Below are 18,162 nucleotides of genomic sequence, written 5' to 3' on the forward strand. Positions count from 1 at the left end.
CTCATATCTCGCTAATCCTCTAAAGTCATGTCAGTCTCTCAAGAAACTCCTGATTGTTTTCAATAAAAATTGATACAGGAGAGATATTTTCAGATTTTTTAAACAAGTGAAATCATAAATATTTATCATATGTAAAAATAAAACAAAAAGTAAATTTTAGGATATCTTTAATTTTTAAAACATTAAATCATCTTATTTGTGATGGTGAATTAAAGTGATGAAAAGAATAACTTGCACAACCAACAGTACACAGTCACTTTCCTAAGAAGCCCAGCGGGAGAAGGAACTGAACCGAGAGCTGTGCAGAGAGGCTGACGGACCTGCGAAGTAATCCGTCAGGCAGCTTCTTACAGTCAAACTGCTACAGCCTCTTTCTTCAACGCTCACTGTGCTCAATTTAAAATCAAACATCGGCATGGAGGCGCTCACAGAGGCTTATTTTTCAGTGGCTTCACACATAATTCTGATTTAGATTTATCACATATACATCGATGTTTTTACCACAAAGGGAAAAAGAAAGAAAGAAAAACTGTGGTTTCAGAAGATGGACTCCATGAGAGGCTAGTAATGAATCCTCTGACCACAGAAAATCAGCCAGCAACAGACTGCCAATATTAATTACAGAAAACTATTTCTCAACATCGTAACAAAAGGGTATGATAAATTTTTTCTAAAATACCCAATTCACTTTTATAATGAATCAAACTAACAAATATTTATAAATTATTTGTGTACTTTCAAGTGCAGTTCGTTTTGTTACTAATATTTATGCTTTTCTGGTACTAGTTTTTTCCCTGCTCCTGCATCCATATCTTCCCATACTCTCTGGAAAGTCACAAATATCCCTATGGTTATGGGTAAACCACAAAAGTGGTAAACTCATCAAAATGTATTTTCATCTATGTAATAAATAAATCTGTTGTGAAGTTAAAGTCTCCTAACTTATATAAAATAATCCCATTAATCTATGAAAAATAATAATCATATTAATTTTACTATGGCTCAAACCCTTAGACAAATAATGTTCTGATTACCTGCTAATGTAAAGAAAACTGAGTAAATTTTATATTCATATTTAAACTACTGACTACCTATAAACAAAGTAGCATTTATTAAAATAGGATACACACTTAATTTATACTAACTTCCACTCAGATTTATATAAGTTTTTCATCCTTAATTTTTAAATACACACATCATGATTTTTTTCAAACATTATTAGTCAGGTATATACAAAAGTGAAATATGACATCCAAGCCAGACTGTGATTTTTAAAATAATGAACTTCTAAACAGCTAGTAATGTATCAATACAATGTGTAAAATTCCAATAAAATACAGGTATATTCTTATAGAAATGTTAGTTAGTCCTATAGTACTGAGCGATATTTACAAGCAAACATGATCCAAACAGCACATGCAGATTCAGGGTAAGTAAACACTCGGACACGAACTGCCAGTCGCACCTGGTCTCCACGGCAACAGATTATTTCTTCACAGAAAGGAGACCTACAGAAGAAAGAAAATGTATTCAATTAAGAAACGAATTTAGGTTTTACTTTCTTATTCCCAAGAAAGTCAGTATTTAAAATGATTTTTAGGGATAGGGAGGGTGGGAGGGAGACGCAAGAGGGAGGAGATACGGGGATATATGTATACGTATAGCTGATTCACTCTGTTATACAGCAGAAACTAACACACCATTGTAAAGCAATTATACTCCAATAAAGATGTTAAAAAAAAATGATTTTTAAAAATCCTGTCTCTGGGTCTTCCCTGGTGGCGCAGTGGCTGAGAGTCCGCCTGCTGATGCAGGGGACGCGGGTTCGTGCCCCGGTCCGGGAAGATCCCAAATGCCGTGGAGCGGGTGGGCCCGTGAGCCATGGCTGCTGAGCCTGCGTGTCCAGAGCCTGTGCTCCGCAATGGGAGAGGCCACAACAGTGAGAGGCCCATGTACCGCCAAAAAAAAAAAAAAAAAAAAAAAAAAATCCTGTCTCTACTACCAATGGCTCTATAATTTTGGTAAAACTATTCAAATTATAAACTATTTCCTCATAGTCTATAAATTTTTAAAGTGACACTATATAAGATCAGTGATCCTCAACTAGATTGTACCAAAACCATTGGGAAAATTATCCCGAACTCGCTAGAGCTACATTCCGGTCCTAATGAATCACAACCTGTGGCAGAAGGATGTATCATAAGAGCTGCCTGTGTGACTCTGAACTCATTCCTAAATGAGAACCATACTGATGGCTGAGATTAAGTCAGAAATATCTATGATGTCACAATCCACCTACCGAAGACATGTGGCAAAGGCGCGCCGCGCATTTCTATACACAAAGTGTATTGGGAACCCTTTAAATGTGTGACCATCAGGTACAGCCCTCCTGATGGCGTCCTGAAATTCTTCATTGCCCGCAGATATACTGGTTGTACGCTCAAATTCATAAGATGCCAGAGCAGGTGATAAGAGATAGGAAAGCTGGTCTTCCCAAACAGTAGTGAGGCCAAGATCCTACAGCAATCGAAAGGGAAATTGATTATTTTATTGATTTTAATAATTATTTTAATGTATGCCAAAAGATTTTTAAAACCTGTCATAATTTTCTTAGCTTCCTATTATTATAAGGATACACAGAAGTAAAAATTATAAAAAGAACCACAGGTATCAGGTTTTACTTCTTAGAGAAACAACAAAAATAGGCCAATGCAATGATGTTAGTGAAGGCTCCAAATCCTGTACTTCCTTAATATCCACAAGACCATAAGGAATCATCCTATTGCGGAAGACAGTGTCACTGAATTCTGAGGTCACATTTTTTTTTTTTTTTTTTGCGGTACATGGGCCTCTCACTGTTGTGGCCTCTCCCCTTGCGGAGCACAGGCTCCAGACACGCAGGCTCAGTGGCCATGGCTCACCGGCCCAGCCGCTCCGCGGCATGTGGGATCTTCCCGGACCGGGGCACGAACCCATGTCCCCTGCATTGGCAGGCGGACTCTCAACCACTGCGCCACCAGGGAAGCCCCCTGAGGTCACATTTTATTTAACTTTAAAGAGTTTAGCAAGGTTGAATCTGCTTAATTTGATTGCTCCCACCATAAATTCAACTGTAGTATGGGAGAAAAGTCAACAAACAAATTGCATATATAATTAAACTCAAATATTTACCAAGCATTTATTCTGTAAAAGGTACCGAAGAGCACAGGCTTTAGGCTCTCAGGGAACTTAAAACATGTTGAAGGCAATTCTAATGTCATTTATAATATCAAATGAACTATTGCTATCTAGACACGTGATATTTTTTTAATGTTACAAACAAACTCAAAATTCTAAATACTTTGATTATCATAACAGATCTAATTTCACATTCAGTTACAACTGGTTTCAAGTGATTCCAAGGTCTATGATCACCTATACTTTTCCTCCGAACCCCACTTGCTGGTTTACAGACACCATTAACTTAGCTAGTGATCATCAATGGCATCCAGCTCAGTTTTGTTTTCTTTTTCTATACAAAGTAACTCTTATAATGTAATAAAATACCGGTTTCATTTGTGAACAGGAGCTAAGAAAACTAAAAGGCAATACAAGCAATGGAGGGCACAAGTCAGGGGCTTTGGCTTCCAGCGGTGCAGTGAGCTGGGGCCCTGACCCACCTATTGCTGCAAACACACTACAGATGCCACATTAAATACTTCCCAAAACATATTCCTAAATGCTCTGAGGAGTTGGCAAGTAGGTAAGATTTTAGAGGCCAAAGCTAAGAGTAATTGGGAGCCCAGAGAACACACTTGCTAATCAGCTTGCCTTTGATGGTCTCAAGGAACATGAGTATCAGGGCTCACCCAAGGTGGGGAGTCTACTAGGGAATCCCAAAAGGTAAATTAGAAATCAATCTTCTGTAGAAGTTTTGGACTCTAGTCTTTTGTTGGTTATATGTGTGGCAAATAACTTTTCCCACTCCAAGGCTGCTTTTTCACTCTTAATAATTTCTTTTGATGAACATAAGTTCTTAAAATAAGTTCTTAAAATATACTAATCTTTTCCTTTATGATTAGTTCTTTTTATGTTTCCTTTAAGGCCCTTTACAAAAGAAATCTAAATGACTAATAAGAAGCTTGATCTCATCAGCAATCAGGGAAATGCAAATTAAAGACAAAATGAGGATACCATCTTACATCTACCTACTTTAATGTAATAGAAAAACAAAACAAACCTGGAAAAAAATGAATATGAAAAAAATTAACCCAATATTTTCAATGGGGAATGATGTGAATAAGTACTTTAAAAAGAGGAAATCCAAATTCACAAAAGTCTGAACAAGTCCACCGTTCTTCATTTCTAGAAGGAAGCAATAAATTCTCGAAGTATTGGTGAGTTTAGAAATTTTTGAATCTCAGAACTTTATTCTCATGATTTTCAAAACTACAAGCTTCATAAAGGAAGGGATTGAATTTACTTTGTTTAGGGCTAGAATATTGATTGGCACTATTTTACATGCCTCCCAAATTATTAAATACATAAACAAATGAAAAAACTGCAGGAAAGCACAAACGTCAGTGTTAATTACCTTCCTGTGTTCCGACACGAGTAGCCTGAGCTGCATTTCAATTTCATTGCTTGTTACCGAAGCATCAATCGTGGATGCACACAGCGGAGGGAAGGGAGGGAGGGACGTGGTGGCCCCTGGAGCACACACGGATTTAATTGCTTCCTCACTCATGGGTTTCCATTTGGACTCATCATTCAAATCAAACACACAGCTTTCTACTGAGTCAGAGGGCTGACAGTTTCCCAGGAACATCTGATGATTGAAAACACAACCGATTGTTCGATACGGGTACAACGGTTTGGGCTGCTCAGCAGCTGAAGGCTCATCAGGACTCGTAGGTTTGTGGAGGTACCTAAAAAAGGTTAATCATAATTTTATATAATAAGAACTTAAAAAATAAGACAACAGCAGCTTATTGAGGAAAAAAATTATTCTAACACTTAAGGTCATAACTATTTCCCAAGAGTACAGTTTAATACTTGTTTTTCCTTCTTCTATTTCCAAAATTTGATTACTCTATGTTAACTGTATGGCACATCTTACGATATAGAACCGATTTTATTCCTTTAACACAAGAACATATTCTGTGTATAGCATTAAGATCAAAAACATTTATCAGATAACAAAATAATTTAGTTACACATTTTTAGGTACAACTAATTAAAATGACTATCAACCAAGGAAAAAGAAAACCCAGGAAAATGAGAAGAGGGCCCAGGGCTGTGCCTTCAGGAACTCCCACATTTGAAGATAAAATGAAGGAAAACAGAGAAGAGCCAAAGAGGAATAATGAAAACTGAAACACAGTGCTACGAGAGAAGCTAACGAAGAGAATGTTCCAGGAAGGAGGAAACATTTCACTCTTTCAAAATCTGATGACACTGAAAAAAAGTACAGTGGATTTACCAACACAGAGTTAGTAACCACATCAAATTTTCAAAAGAAATGATTTACAACTTGTATTTATTTTTAGGCCTAGGGATGATCATCAGGAAAAACATATGCCGGGACATCCCTGGTGGTCCAGTGGTTAAGACTCCACACTTCCACTGCAGGGGGCGCGGGTTTAATCCCTTCTCGGGGAACTAAGATCCCGCATGCCACGTGGCACGCACGGCCAAAAAAAAAAAGAAAAGAAAAGAAGAAACATAAGCCAATTACACAAAATTAAAAATAAACATAATTCATTTTTTATTAATATCATGTTGGTAAAGAACATTTTAGGTGTACAAATTTTCTTAGAGTTTAGTTCCTAGCTATCTTACTTGAAGCAATTTTTTACATAACCAAAATTATCAATACATGTCTTTGAGTATCATCAATACAAACAAAGAACCTATAGTTTACAACATTTACACCCTCATGTTAATATCCTTATAAACTTAGTTGACAAACCTGTGTCCTGTTAAACTCTCCCAAAAAGTGATGGTTCCATCAGTCCCACACGTCATAACCCATGCGTGGGGCACTCCCTTGGCCTTTGTCCCAACACAGACAAAGGCTTCCAGCCCATATCCGAGAAGGAGGCTGCACAGGAGGTTGGCATGGTCTTCACAGTCTCCCTGGAAATGAAAGGAAGTAAAATTAACTATTTACTGCTTCATATTGTTTCCTCTTTAAATATTTAAATACAAAATTGCAATTAAAAAGTATTATTAAATTTTCACTTTTAATCATTAGTCCAGTGTTAAGCTAAAACAATGAGGGGACAAAAAGAACATACACATTTTAAAAGCACCTATTTTACAAAGTCAGTGCCTACAAATCTGATGGTCATAATATGTACACTCTAAGATTCCAAAGTTTATAAAGAACTCATACAACATAGAAGGAAAGCAGTAAGAATTTAAAGATAAATAGCTAAAGGGCATGAACACACAACCTGACAAATCATATAGTAGGAAATGAAAATAAACAGGAAAATACTCAAACTTAAATTAAAACAATGAATTAAAGTATCTATACATGATCGTTTTAAGGAAATACATACATAGAAAAAAATGATTGGATAAAAGAACACCAACAATAGCTACAATTAGCGTAGATTATATATATATAGTTTCCCCTTCTCTTGTCTAAACTCTCTTTGATAATGTTATATTACTTTCACAATTTTAAAAAATTATGAGACAACAAAAATAATAGAAAATATCTGACATTTTCTGTGAAAAAAGTATTAAAATTAATTAAACAGTAAGGCTATAATTATATGAAGATATTTAAGTGTAGGACTACAGGTAATATACAAAAGCAAAAATAACTATTGAGGTCAGTGTTAGAATGAGGGATGATTTCTTTCCCCCCAAATTTTGCATTAGTGGCTCTACACTGCTGTCTTTTAATTAACAATAATAAAACAAATAGCACCTTATAATTGTTAAATTGACTTTTGAAAAATATAATATCCAACCTTTTAGACCCAGTTATTTCTATACATGAGATTTTGTATTAGAAAAAAATTTCAAAAGAAAAATAACAATATAACCAAAGACATTCAATGCAAAAATTCATTCACAGTGATATCAAAAAACTTGGAAGCAAGCCTAACTTAGCCAAAAGAAACAGTTCCTATGATGGCAAAACAGATCCTATGACAACAAAACAGTTAAGCAGATTTTGTATATCAACTCATGAAAACTTTATTCAGCCATTAAAAGACGGAGATCATAATGACTGTAGCGACACATAGGAAAATGTTCAAAACATAATGCTAATTTATAAAAGCAGGGCACAAAATTTTATTTATATCAATTATAATTATGGAAAAATCGTATATACACAGGAGAGAAACATAAAAATATAAAAATAGATGAAAAATAGAATTATGGGTGAAATTTCACCTTTACTGTTGTAAAGCTATTGTTTGTGCAAGAAAAATATTTTAAATAATTTTCAAACTTCTAAGTCAAGCTGTGCTATCTCTTCAAATACACTCAGGTAAAGAAAATAAAACAGAGAATCAAAGGGGGTGATTATTTGTTTTACAAAAGAATTATTTAGATAATAATTTAAAATGTGTACCATTCCTACTATATTTGAAATTTTTATTTTAAGTTTAAATCCATATATACAACTTCTGGGAACTACAACTTGGGAATAAATCAAAATAATTTTTTTGATAAGTAATGTTTAACTGTTTTCAATTGTCTTTAAAAATCTTTCCAATTGACAAATCAATCTCTAATCTAAATGGTTTCTTCCAATGTATAAGCTTTGCCTTGTGAATACCCATATGTACTATTTACACAACTTCAGACTAAAAATTATTTCAAAACAATAATACATTAAAGAAGTTTATTTTTTCTGTTGTGTTTCAACAGAGTTGGAATGCTAAAGATAGTCTTGTTTTCATAATATCATCAAAATTTTAGAACACAGAAAATTAGAAAATATACCATAATATATAAAATTAGTTTACTGAAATCATTTACGTTCAACATCAATATATATACACAAATTCTTAAATATATGCTTATATTTGGAACTAAATACCGTGCAATCCAACATTTTTTTCCATATTCATTTTGTAACTGCCATTTTCTCTTTAAAAAAAAAAGTACCATCTAAGCAAATTTTAACCCATGAACTAAACCCATGAACTAACCCATAAACTAAAAGGCCATGGTTCTGGTCTTGGTGCTATATCTAATTCACTGTTTACCTCTCCACCTTGGTTTCTGACACTATAGTGCTTGTAGGTCCCTACACCTCACAAAAATCACATTATGTTAAATAAGAAATTACATGAGAAAATAAAGATGTGAAGTTTTTTTTTAATGTACTGACATTTAAATGTTAAGGAAAATGATGAAAAGAAGATCCTGACTTGTTCAAATTGACAATACGTACTTTTTTCCGAAGTTAATTCTTTTACAAATATACCATAAACTCACAATAACTATGATGTACTGGTTTTTAGTTCTATTATGTGTGTAGGATACCTTGTTTCTACAGAGAAAGGCCAGCAGAGTGCACCACTGTTCCTGTTTACCTCCTCCTCCGATAACAGGGGCTCTTTCATAACCAAGGACATTAACAAATCTTGCTGCTTGCCTTGGAGTATCCAGAAGCCTCCCAGCTCGAAGTGGTTTAACATAAGAACAGACTGGTCTATTTATCCCATTTTCATCCTGGAGGAGAAGGGGAAAACATTATCTGTAATGACAGGTTAATCATTCCCAATTTTAACACTTTTTCTTAGAATACATTAATAAGAGGAAGTAATTCTGGACACCACTTCCTGAGTGCTCACGGGACATGCAGCACTAGGCTACTAAGTGTTGTGCATGCAATTTTTCTTTTAATCCTCATAACATCTCTTATTATTTTCATTTCATCGATAAAGAAACTGAAGATACACGCAGAGCAACTAAGCCCATGTGCCACAACTACTGAGCCCTCATGCCACAACTACTGAGCCCTCATGCTACAACTACTTAAGCCCGCACACCTAGAGCCCATGCTCTGCAACTAGGGAAGCCACCACAATGAGAAGCCCACACACTGCAACGAAGAATAGCCCCTGCTCGCTACAACTAGAGAAAGCCGGCGCACAGCAACGAAGACCCGACGCAGCCAAAAATAAATAAATACAATAATAAATAAATAAAGTTAAAGAAACTGAAGCTACAGCTATTACACAACAGAGCCAGGATTCAAACACTGAGCCATGTGACTCCAAAGTATGTGACAGTAAGAACTTAAACCATCGTACGACCCAGCAATCCCACTCCTGGATGTACATCCAAAGCAACTGAAATCAGCATCTCAAAGAGATACCTGCACACCCATCCCAGGTCACTGCAGCATTATTCACAACGGCCAAGTTACGGAAACACCTAAGTGTCCATCAAGGGGTGAATGGATAAAGAAGGTGTGGTGTGTATGTATACACAACAGGACATTATTCAGCTCTTCCATGTGCCATTTCTCTGATCCACTTCCTCCCTCCCTCCCTGTGCAGGTCCCCCCTCTGGTCCGGGATTCCACAGGGCAGTGAATAACCGCACCCTAGACTATATAGACAGCAGGGAGCCAGTTATACCTCAACTGGTTTCTCTTCACCCTTGTCCTGACGTCACCTGCCCAGTCATTCAACGTATAGACAACGTTATTGGAAAGTCAGAAGCCACTTCCCGCATTTCCACCACCAGTCAACTAGGTTTCCCATTCTCAAGCTCCTCACCTAGAAACTGAACCATTTTTAGCCTGTTCTAAAATCTAGGGAATGTAAGTTAAAGCTAGACAAATGTATAGGATCTGAGAAATACTACCCAAAATACACTATACTCATATAAAAGCACCTACTCGAGGCTCAATATATATAAAATATTTGAATGGTTCCTCAGAAGTTGTAAAAAAAAAAAAAAAAAATGGATCTGACCATTTATCTTATGTTGGTTCATTAATAAGAGAAAATGGGCTTAGGATACAGAAAAAGTAGCGGCAGAGGGACTTCCCTGGCTGTCCAGCATTTAAGACTCTGCGCTCCCAATGCAGAGGGCCCAGGTTCGATCCCTGGTTAGGGAACTAGATCCCACACGCTGCAACTAAAGATCCCGGGTGCCCAGCTAAGACCTGGCACAGCCCAATAAAAATAAATAAATATTTTAAAATTATAATACAAATAAACAACAGAGGCAGAGATACATAACTAAATTTTTGCTGTAAAATATTGCTGATCACCAGCTTAGAGATCTGGGTTAAATAAAATTATTACATGCAATATTGTTTGCCTTAAAAAAGTACCCTAACAAAAAAATACATGCCTACACTCCCAATTCTGCACATGAAAGTTGAATTTATATATAAATTGCAAAGTGTCCCAGTACTTAATTATTTAGTACAAAGTATCTATCAAGGACACACTCCAAGTTAAACAAAATGAGTTTTCATCTAATTTAAATCAAATATATTCAAAAAAGGTTTAGAAAAACAATTGAAAAAGAAAACCAAAATAAAACAAAGATTGTGTTATGTCACTCACCTACTTACTACTGTAAGAGAGCACTACAAAATCAGCATTCTATTTTATAAATAAACTTTCATTTGTCTGGAATAAATACATTTTACAAATTCAAGTTAAATGAAATTTACATTTACAACAGTAAATCTCAAATACAGGTGTGAAGCTTTTCTCATACAATTTACAAACCTGTGCAAAAATCTTAACCAGCCGTGAATTGTGTGAGGGTCGAATTTGCAAATATTCTCTCCACCACTGCTTAGCATACACAAGAAATAACCGCTCTTTCTCTGCAGTTTTCTGACGTTCCAAAGCAAGCTTGAAATTTAAAAAATATATATCAATTTATATTCATTCTGCTTAATTAATTACTTCAAATATGTAACAAATCTCTGCATTTCCTCCATCGTTACCAGTACCCTAATCGAAGACACCACCATCGCTTGTCTGTAAGGGCCTCCTAACTGGTCTCCCTGTTCTCACACTTCCCAGGACAATCCAGTCTCCATACAGTAGTCAGAGCCACCATTTTTTTTTTTTTTTTTTGAGGTATGCGGGCCTCTCACTGTTGTGGCCTCTCCCGCTGCGGAGCACAGGCTCCGGACGTGCAGGCTCAGCGGCCATGGCTCACAGGCCCAGCTTCTCCACGGCATGTGGGATCCTCCCCGACCGGGGCACGAACCCGTGTCCCCTGCATCGGCAGGCGGACTCCCAACCACTGCGCCACGAGGGAAGCCCCAGAGCCACCATTTTTGACCCCAGACAAAAATTTTTAAATGATGATTCATATTGTCCTTCTCTTGCTTAAAACTAACGAATGATAATTTTCTAAAAAGAGAACACTTTCTACAATTAACAGGTAAATATACTACTATGAAAACACACACACAAAGAAGAGAAATTCAGGATTATTTACCTGTGTGTTCACTACTTCCTGAGATAATGTTTGATTGAGTGGTGGGTACATCTCAAGTTTTATATTTAAAATTCCCACAGAAACTTTTGATTCTGTGCCTGTAAATGTAAATAAATGTAACTTCAGACGTTTTAATACTATATATATTTAGTCAATCAAAGTTCAACCAAAATAATTTAAGAATTTTTGTACTTTACCACTTACATGAAATAAAGATAATACTTAATGTCATCTTTAATATTCATATTAAAAATGAACCAAATCAAATTAGTTTTTATTTTGTTCAAAGGCCTTTATCTAGTTATAAGGAGATTACCTATTTTCTTAGCTTCCAAATCACATTTTAAAGGACTTTCCAGACCTAAAGAATTTATGATTCTTGATTATCTTCATTAAAAACAAAGTCAAAGCAACTGGTTTTATTTTTCTTCTTTTTTTTAGTATCAATAATGTATATGTGTCAATCCCAGTCTCCCAATTCTTCCCACCCCCCCCCCTTGGTATCCATACATTTGTTCTCAACGTCTGTGTCTCTATTTCTGCTTTGCAAATAGGATCATCTGTACCATTTTTCTAGATTCTGCATATATGCATTATTACACGATACTTGTTTTCCTCTTTCTGGCTTACTTCACTCTGTATGACACTCCTTAGGTCCATCCACGTCTCTACAAATGACCCAATTTCATTCCTTTTTATGGCTGAGTACAAAGCAATTTTTAACACCTCATTCTCAGAAAATATTTATACATTTTGTCACATACAGTAATTTCCATTTATCCCTTCCCATTTTTCACATTACATGTGAATACAAATTTTTAATCCATGCCTGGATCTAAAGAATTAGAAAACAAATATACTTCATACCAGAACTATTTAATATTTCTTTGATGAATCAGAAATTTCCAGGTCATTCTATGACTATTGTGTTAGGTCTACATTTGAAAACAAATAATAGGTATCTCTTTTGAGAATAAATATCCTGGGACTTCCCTGGTGGTCCAGTGGTAAGACTCTGCACTCCTAATGCAAGGGCCCCGGCTTCAATCCCTGCTCAGGGAACTAGATCCCGCACGCCGCAACTAAGACCCAGCGCAGCCAAATAAATAAATAAATATATATTTTAAAAAATCTCCTACATAGAGCTTTCTCCCTACTATTTACTTATGGAAAAACGTATTCTGGGTTCTAACTTATCTAAATTACTAAAGCTCTATTGTCCACTGGCCAAGTTTAACTCTGTAACCAAATTTCAATACCACAAGTATTGGGTCGGCCAAAAGGTTCGTCCAGGTTTTTCCATAAGATCTTTTTGATCAACCCAGTAATTGCATAATATGTAGTGTTTAAAACAGTGCAGGTTTTATTTTGTTTTTCATTCCACTAGCAAATATGTATTACGTATCAGGTAGCATGCAAGAGTCCAGGAAAACAATGGTGACAAGACAGGTACCATCTCCGTTCTCAAACAATACTACCATTGATACTGACATTGAGCAAATTAGCCCTTCTTTGAGCCCCTTTCCCACCTGTAAAAGGTTAGAAGAATACCTACTCCATGTTCTGCAAGAACCGCTGGTACAGGAAGGCCCTGGCACTGATGGGATGCGCAGTATTCTGGGCTGTGCTAGGATGGAGGTTGTCACGTATGGGTGAGTGCATTCGTGTGTGTGTGAAGAATCTTAACTTTCTTTATAGCAAATAAATTTGGAGGAAAAAAGCCGTCAAGATTTCTTTATGCATCTCACAGAAAAAAAATTTTTTTCCTTTAGACAAGGCCAGAGTGACTGTGAAGTTCTAGAACTGTAATTATAGAACTGTAATTATAGAACCACTGTAATTCCAATGAAACTCTTTTTACACGTTTCCCCCTTGGCTTACAAAGGCATTTTTAAAATGTAAAATGTATTTACAAACCAACTGTGGCTATAAAAAGGTAACAGTGATATTAATCATCATACCTACACCCATAAGTTCCACAGTAAGATTGGTCACTCCATTTTCTGAGCCCAAAACCGATCGCCATTCAAGAAAATAGGATGCTACTAAAGTGGTCTCGGCAAATATGTCTGTTTTGATTAGCACCATATGAACTGGGTCACTTATTGATAACATTGTTGTTGAATCAGCCATTCTAGTTCCATCACCTAGCAACATAAACAAAAAAATTACACCACATTACATATCCAGTTAGACCAACGTAAAAGAATACATTCATTGAAAAGGATACTAATAATAAACAAATAAAATCAAACAGAGCAAGTTGGCAATGCCTCAGGAAGCATGCTACAGACTGGGAATAAAAAGTACAGTCCCATTTGTATCACTAACTTTTGAGAGGACTGGGGGAACTGTGACAAGTTACTTAGTTACTTAATGCATATTGGTGTTTTCTGACCTCTAAGAGGTAAGTCTGCTCTTCAAAAGTACATAAAAAAAAAAAAAAGTACATAAATAATATATGCTACCACAATAAAAGGCCTTCAAATATGTCAACATTCCCCTTTAATATTTCCCTTTAATAAAGGTACCATTATTCCCCTTTAATAAAGGTATTTTAGGAATAAAATACCTTTATCCCAAAGCCTCTAGAAACAACCACTGTATTACCTACACAAAACTGAAATATCCAGCACCTTGGAGCTAGCAATTTAAGCCATTAACTGCCTTATTAAGGTAACATTTTTCACCGGGTAAAAAGTAACAAAATTTTAGTAGTGCATTAGCCATCTCAGTAATCTAAAATTCTGAACGTATAATTATAAAACTGTTAAGTTTACAAATATGTTATGAAGATTTTGACACTGACAACTAAAATATGTAAGATACCTTTACAGAAAGAAACAATGTAAAATAATTACAGTAATCAAGCATCATAATTTTAAAGTCATAAAAATGAGTAATAGATTCACATCTAAACTTTGATTGTAAAAGTTATGTGACATCATAAATCTAGCCATCTTTCATAAATGAGAAGGATCCTGTCTCATTCTCCACCTAACAAGCATTTAAATTTTTATTACTAAAGAACCAACCATTAAAACAGTCAAAAAATAATATTCAGGGGGCTTCCCTGGTGGCGCAGTGGTTGAGAGTCCGCCTGCCAATGCAGGGGACACAGGTTCGTGCCCCGGTCCGGGAAGATCCCACATGCCGCAGAGCGGCTGGGCCCGTGAGCCATGGCCGCTGAGCCTGCGTGTTCGGAAAAATTAAAAAAAAAAAATAAATAAAATAAAATAATATTCAGGGAAAACTAATTTGCAAAAAATAAAGCAAGAAGGTAGGTGTAAGTAGTTTAAGTAGAAAAAAGCAGTGAGGGAAAAAAAATAAAACAAAAGACTGGGAGATTCAACCATTATAAATCTCACCTTAAGCAGAAATTGTTTATTGCAGAAGTTGTACTGCAATAAAACCTAACGAAGATTTACAAAATTAAATGGCAATTTATTATTGCTCCTTACCTAAATTTTCTCTGTGTACTTCAAGTAAAAAGCCATCATGAAAATCTGGTTCACAGGCACATGGAACAGGTTTAGAACGAAAACGTTGGTTTCGAAAATGTAAACATAAAGTAAAGGTTGAACAAGCTTGTCCTGGTAAAGGCTCAGGTTCTTGCAGATGTTCCAAGAAAGCTTTTCCACCCAAAACCTGAAGGTAAAGATACCTCCGTGTTGGATCAATATTAGCTGTAAAGTGTAGCAATATATATGAGGAAACTGCCAATTAACTTAAGCAATGTGATCAAGACAATAGGAAATAATAACTTGACAGAAATAAAACCAAAGACTAAATAAAGAGTAACATATTTACTAAATACCAGGCCCCTGTGTACCCCGCGAAAAAAAGATACCCAATATGATATCTTTTTCTGAATTTACACTCTGGCTACTTTCTCCCAGCTAGAAAGGAGTCAGAGCCAAGGTTTAGGATACCTTTATTTTTTAGTTGATTATCCAACTCCTTCACCTCCACAAAGCAACTCAGTCAATTACCAACTCAGCTAGTATACTTGTTAGATAATTACATTGCCATTAAAAAAGCAAGGCTGTACAATTTATAAGATATATTAATAAAATATGAGAAACAGGTGGTCCTGTTTTTGCTTCCACCCAGCTATACATTAAATCTTCTGATATACTTCATGCAAAATAGAATCTAAGTTTTTTGGATGATTAATCACAAAAATATAAGTATCTCATTCTGGAAAAAAAAATCGAAATGTTTTCTATCAAATACCAAACAGTACAGCCCATCAATATGCAGTACTATCCACAACTAAATTAATGTTAAAAAGAAATATACATACTTTTTTTTAACAACGTTGATTGTCTGTCAGTAAAGCCAACAGGTTTTGGAGAGGAAGGGAGTTCTTGATCAACATTATCCTAGAATGGCAGAAAAAAATCAAAACAAATTAGAAAACAAAAATTATAGTTAAGCAAGGAAATGCCAATAATGGGACTAAGAACTGAACCAAAAGTAGATAGGATAAAACCCCCTCAAAATGTCCTTACTTTCCTAGCATAGTTAAAATAATGAAAAGCCTGCCAAAACAGTAATGCAACTGGTCACTCCTAAAGTCTAACACGAAGGAATTAATGTTCAAGCCATGTCCACAGAATGCTAAAATAAATTCTTAACACTTTACAAAAGGTTACATTTTCTCCAAACCTCATATAACATCCGGCTTGTGATTCCACCAGGACCAGAACTGATTTTAATAAGGAAGTGACACATTCACACAGCAGAAGCTGTTACTAGGTCAATTTTTATAACAAATGAGTTTATAAACCTCAAAAACCAAAAAAGGATGCTGTACTAAAACACTTATTCCCTGGTGTATTATGAAGTCCATCCAATTTTCACAATATATTACCTAGGTATTGAGGTCACAGTCTCTCATTATTGCCTCAGTTTCAAAAGAAGACCTACTTACTAATTTGTGCACTGAGAGGCTATCACCTCACTACTGACCTATTTGTATGAAAAGATCTGAAGGTTCTTATGCAGACAATTATTTTCTTAAAGAAACTGATAATTTGTTCATCTTAGAAAACATAGTGCCAAAAGAATGTGTTTATTTTAAAAATAAGCTTAATCTAGAAAAATTATAGAATATTAGTAAAAAAGAATTAGGTTGGAGTGAACTAATTTGACTAATATATATACTTAAAGTTACAGACCTAGAAAATAACAAGAGAAAACTCTCACTGCCAAGGGAATAATCAGGTCCATAACTACAATTTCACTGAGGCATAATCCTACCTGCTCCATTCAAGAGTAGAGTAGCTCATACTTGAGACAAGGATATTACTAGACAAAATGGTCTTATTTAAAAAGTAGTTTTACTAAAAGGAGAGGCCCCAAATATGGACCCTACGAGCAGCAGTAAGCATGAGAACATACTTAGACTCTCAAATTTTTTCCTCTAAAAGATTACTCACAGTAACAAAATTAAGTTCTTTCATCACATCATCAATGATTCCCCGGCGTCTAAGGGCTTTGATCAAATCTTCCGTTGATAACTGTTGTTGATCAGGTGCCAGTTCTTCCCGTATGGTCTCAGCAAGGATTTCTCTTATCCTGCCATGGACATCCATCTATGCAGAGAACTCGCATTACGGCTTACAACGTTACAAATCAGTCAAAGATTGCCAACTAGCTAACCTCTTTCTAAAATACTGACCCGCCCCCCCAAAAATAATAATCATAATGAGAGTGTAGACTAAATTCAGAAAGACCTCTGAAGTAACAATAAATGTGAAATTGTCACCGAAATTCACTGAGAATAAAGAAAACGTTTTTAAAAGGAAAAAAACCTTTAAAGATGAATTTTTTAGTACGAATTCTAGAAATAAGCTCTACTGGTTATCTATTACCTTTGCTAGCATTTCCCCACAAATAACACTCAACCGAAACCAGTTTTTTGAGAGTAGAGACCTGCAGGAGACGATCAAAAACTAAGTGTCAGCTTTCAACTTTTTAGATGTGACCGTGAGTTAACTGACTGACCCTTTATGAATCTGGGGGACACAATGCCGTGTCAAGACCACGGCGGGGCTGAAAGACGCCGACACTCAGCACAGGCACGCGGCGGGCGGGAGGCGGCTGCTGCGGGGCCCCAGCTGAGCCCCAAGGACCGGCAACACTTCCACTCCAGAGCACCGGCAGCCCCTCCGCCTCCACCTCCCCGGTGAAGCTACGGCCTGCGGCCCCACAGCTGTGCTCGACGCGACTCCGCGGGGCTTGCCTCCCGCCCCAGCCCGGCCCCCGCCGCCCGCCCCGCCTCGCCTTGCTCAGCTGCTGGTGGATGAGCTGCTTCAGCTCGGACGCCTTCTCCGGAGGCAGCGACATGCTGGGCTCCCCTTCGGGCTCCCCGGCCGCCGCAGCGTCTCCGCGGCGGAGCGAGAGCCCGCGACCGCTCGACTCGCGCGCTCCCGGACCGCCGCGTCAGGCAGGCGGGGAAACCTGGCGGCGCCAACTGCTGTTTCCAAACGGCAGCCGGGCTGCCCTCGCGCCGCCTGTCAGTCATCTCGGCCGGCGCCCCCCGGTCGGCCCCGCCCGCCGCCTCCATGCGGGGCCCGCCGGCTCCCTGCGGCGCCGCCCCTGCCACCGCCCCTCCACGCAGGCCCTGCCGCACGCCGCCTCGTCAGGCGGTGGCACGGGCACCTCAGGACCCCGTGCCGTGGGCCTCGAAGAACCCCGCGCCGAAGGCCTCGTAGGACC

At 37.1% G+C, this 18,162-nt stretch overlaps 1 protein-coding gene across 2 annotated transcripts; it reads right to left on the bottom strand.

The window, feature by feature from the left end:
• Nucleotides 1-900: 900 nt before the first annotated feature.
• On the bottom strand, nt 901-17,864 carry CEP76 (centrosomal protein 76). Of its 2 annotated transcripts, XM_065889970.1 has the most exons (12): nt 17,728-17,864; nt 16,881-17,036; nt 15,743-15,821; nt 14,898-15,122; nt 13,398-13,583; nt 11,437-11,534; nt 10,710-10,838; nt 8,497-8,685; nt 5,951-6,117; nt 4,574-4,907; nt 2,300-2,517; nt 901-1,508 (listed from the first exon to the last, which is right to left on the bottom strand). In XM_065889970.1, exons 1-12 carry the CDS (start codon nt 17,788-17,790, stop codon nt 1,370-1,372), a joined length of 1,983 nt encoding a protein of 660 aa, XP_065746042.1. In that variant the 5' UTR covers nt 17,791-17,864; the 3' UTR covers nt 901-1,369. The 2 variants fall into 2 exon arrangements, with proteins under 2 accessions (XP_065746042.1, XP_065746043.1); XM_065889971.1 differs by lacking the exon at nt 14,898-15,122 and having other exon boundaries at nt 1,370-1,508; nt 17,728-17,790.
• Between the last annotated feature and the right edge of the window lie 298 nt (nt 17,865-18,162).

This window comes from Phocoena phocoena, chromosome 13 (assembly GCF_963924675.1).
Source record: "Phocoena phocoena chromosome 13, mPhoPho1.1, whole genome shotgun sequence".
NCBI lineage: Eukaryota > Metazoa > Chordata > Mammalia > Artiodactyla > Phocoenidae > Phocoena > Phocoena phocoena.

Bases quoted from the DNA above. Each gene is read 5' to 3' on its own strand.
- CEP76 (XM_065889970.1), bottom strand. From the start codon at position 17,790: ATGTCGCTGCCTCCGGAGAAGGCGTCCGAGCTGAAGCAGCTCATCCAC. The intron at 15,822-16,880 runs GTGAGTAATCTT...CTGCCATTCTAG, and splicing joins AAGAACTTAATTTTGTTACT to GATAATGTTGATCAAGAACT. The intron at 15,123-15,742 runs GTATGTATATTT...TACACTTTACAG, and splicing joins ATCAACGTTGTTAAAAAAAA to CTAATATTGATCCAACACGG.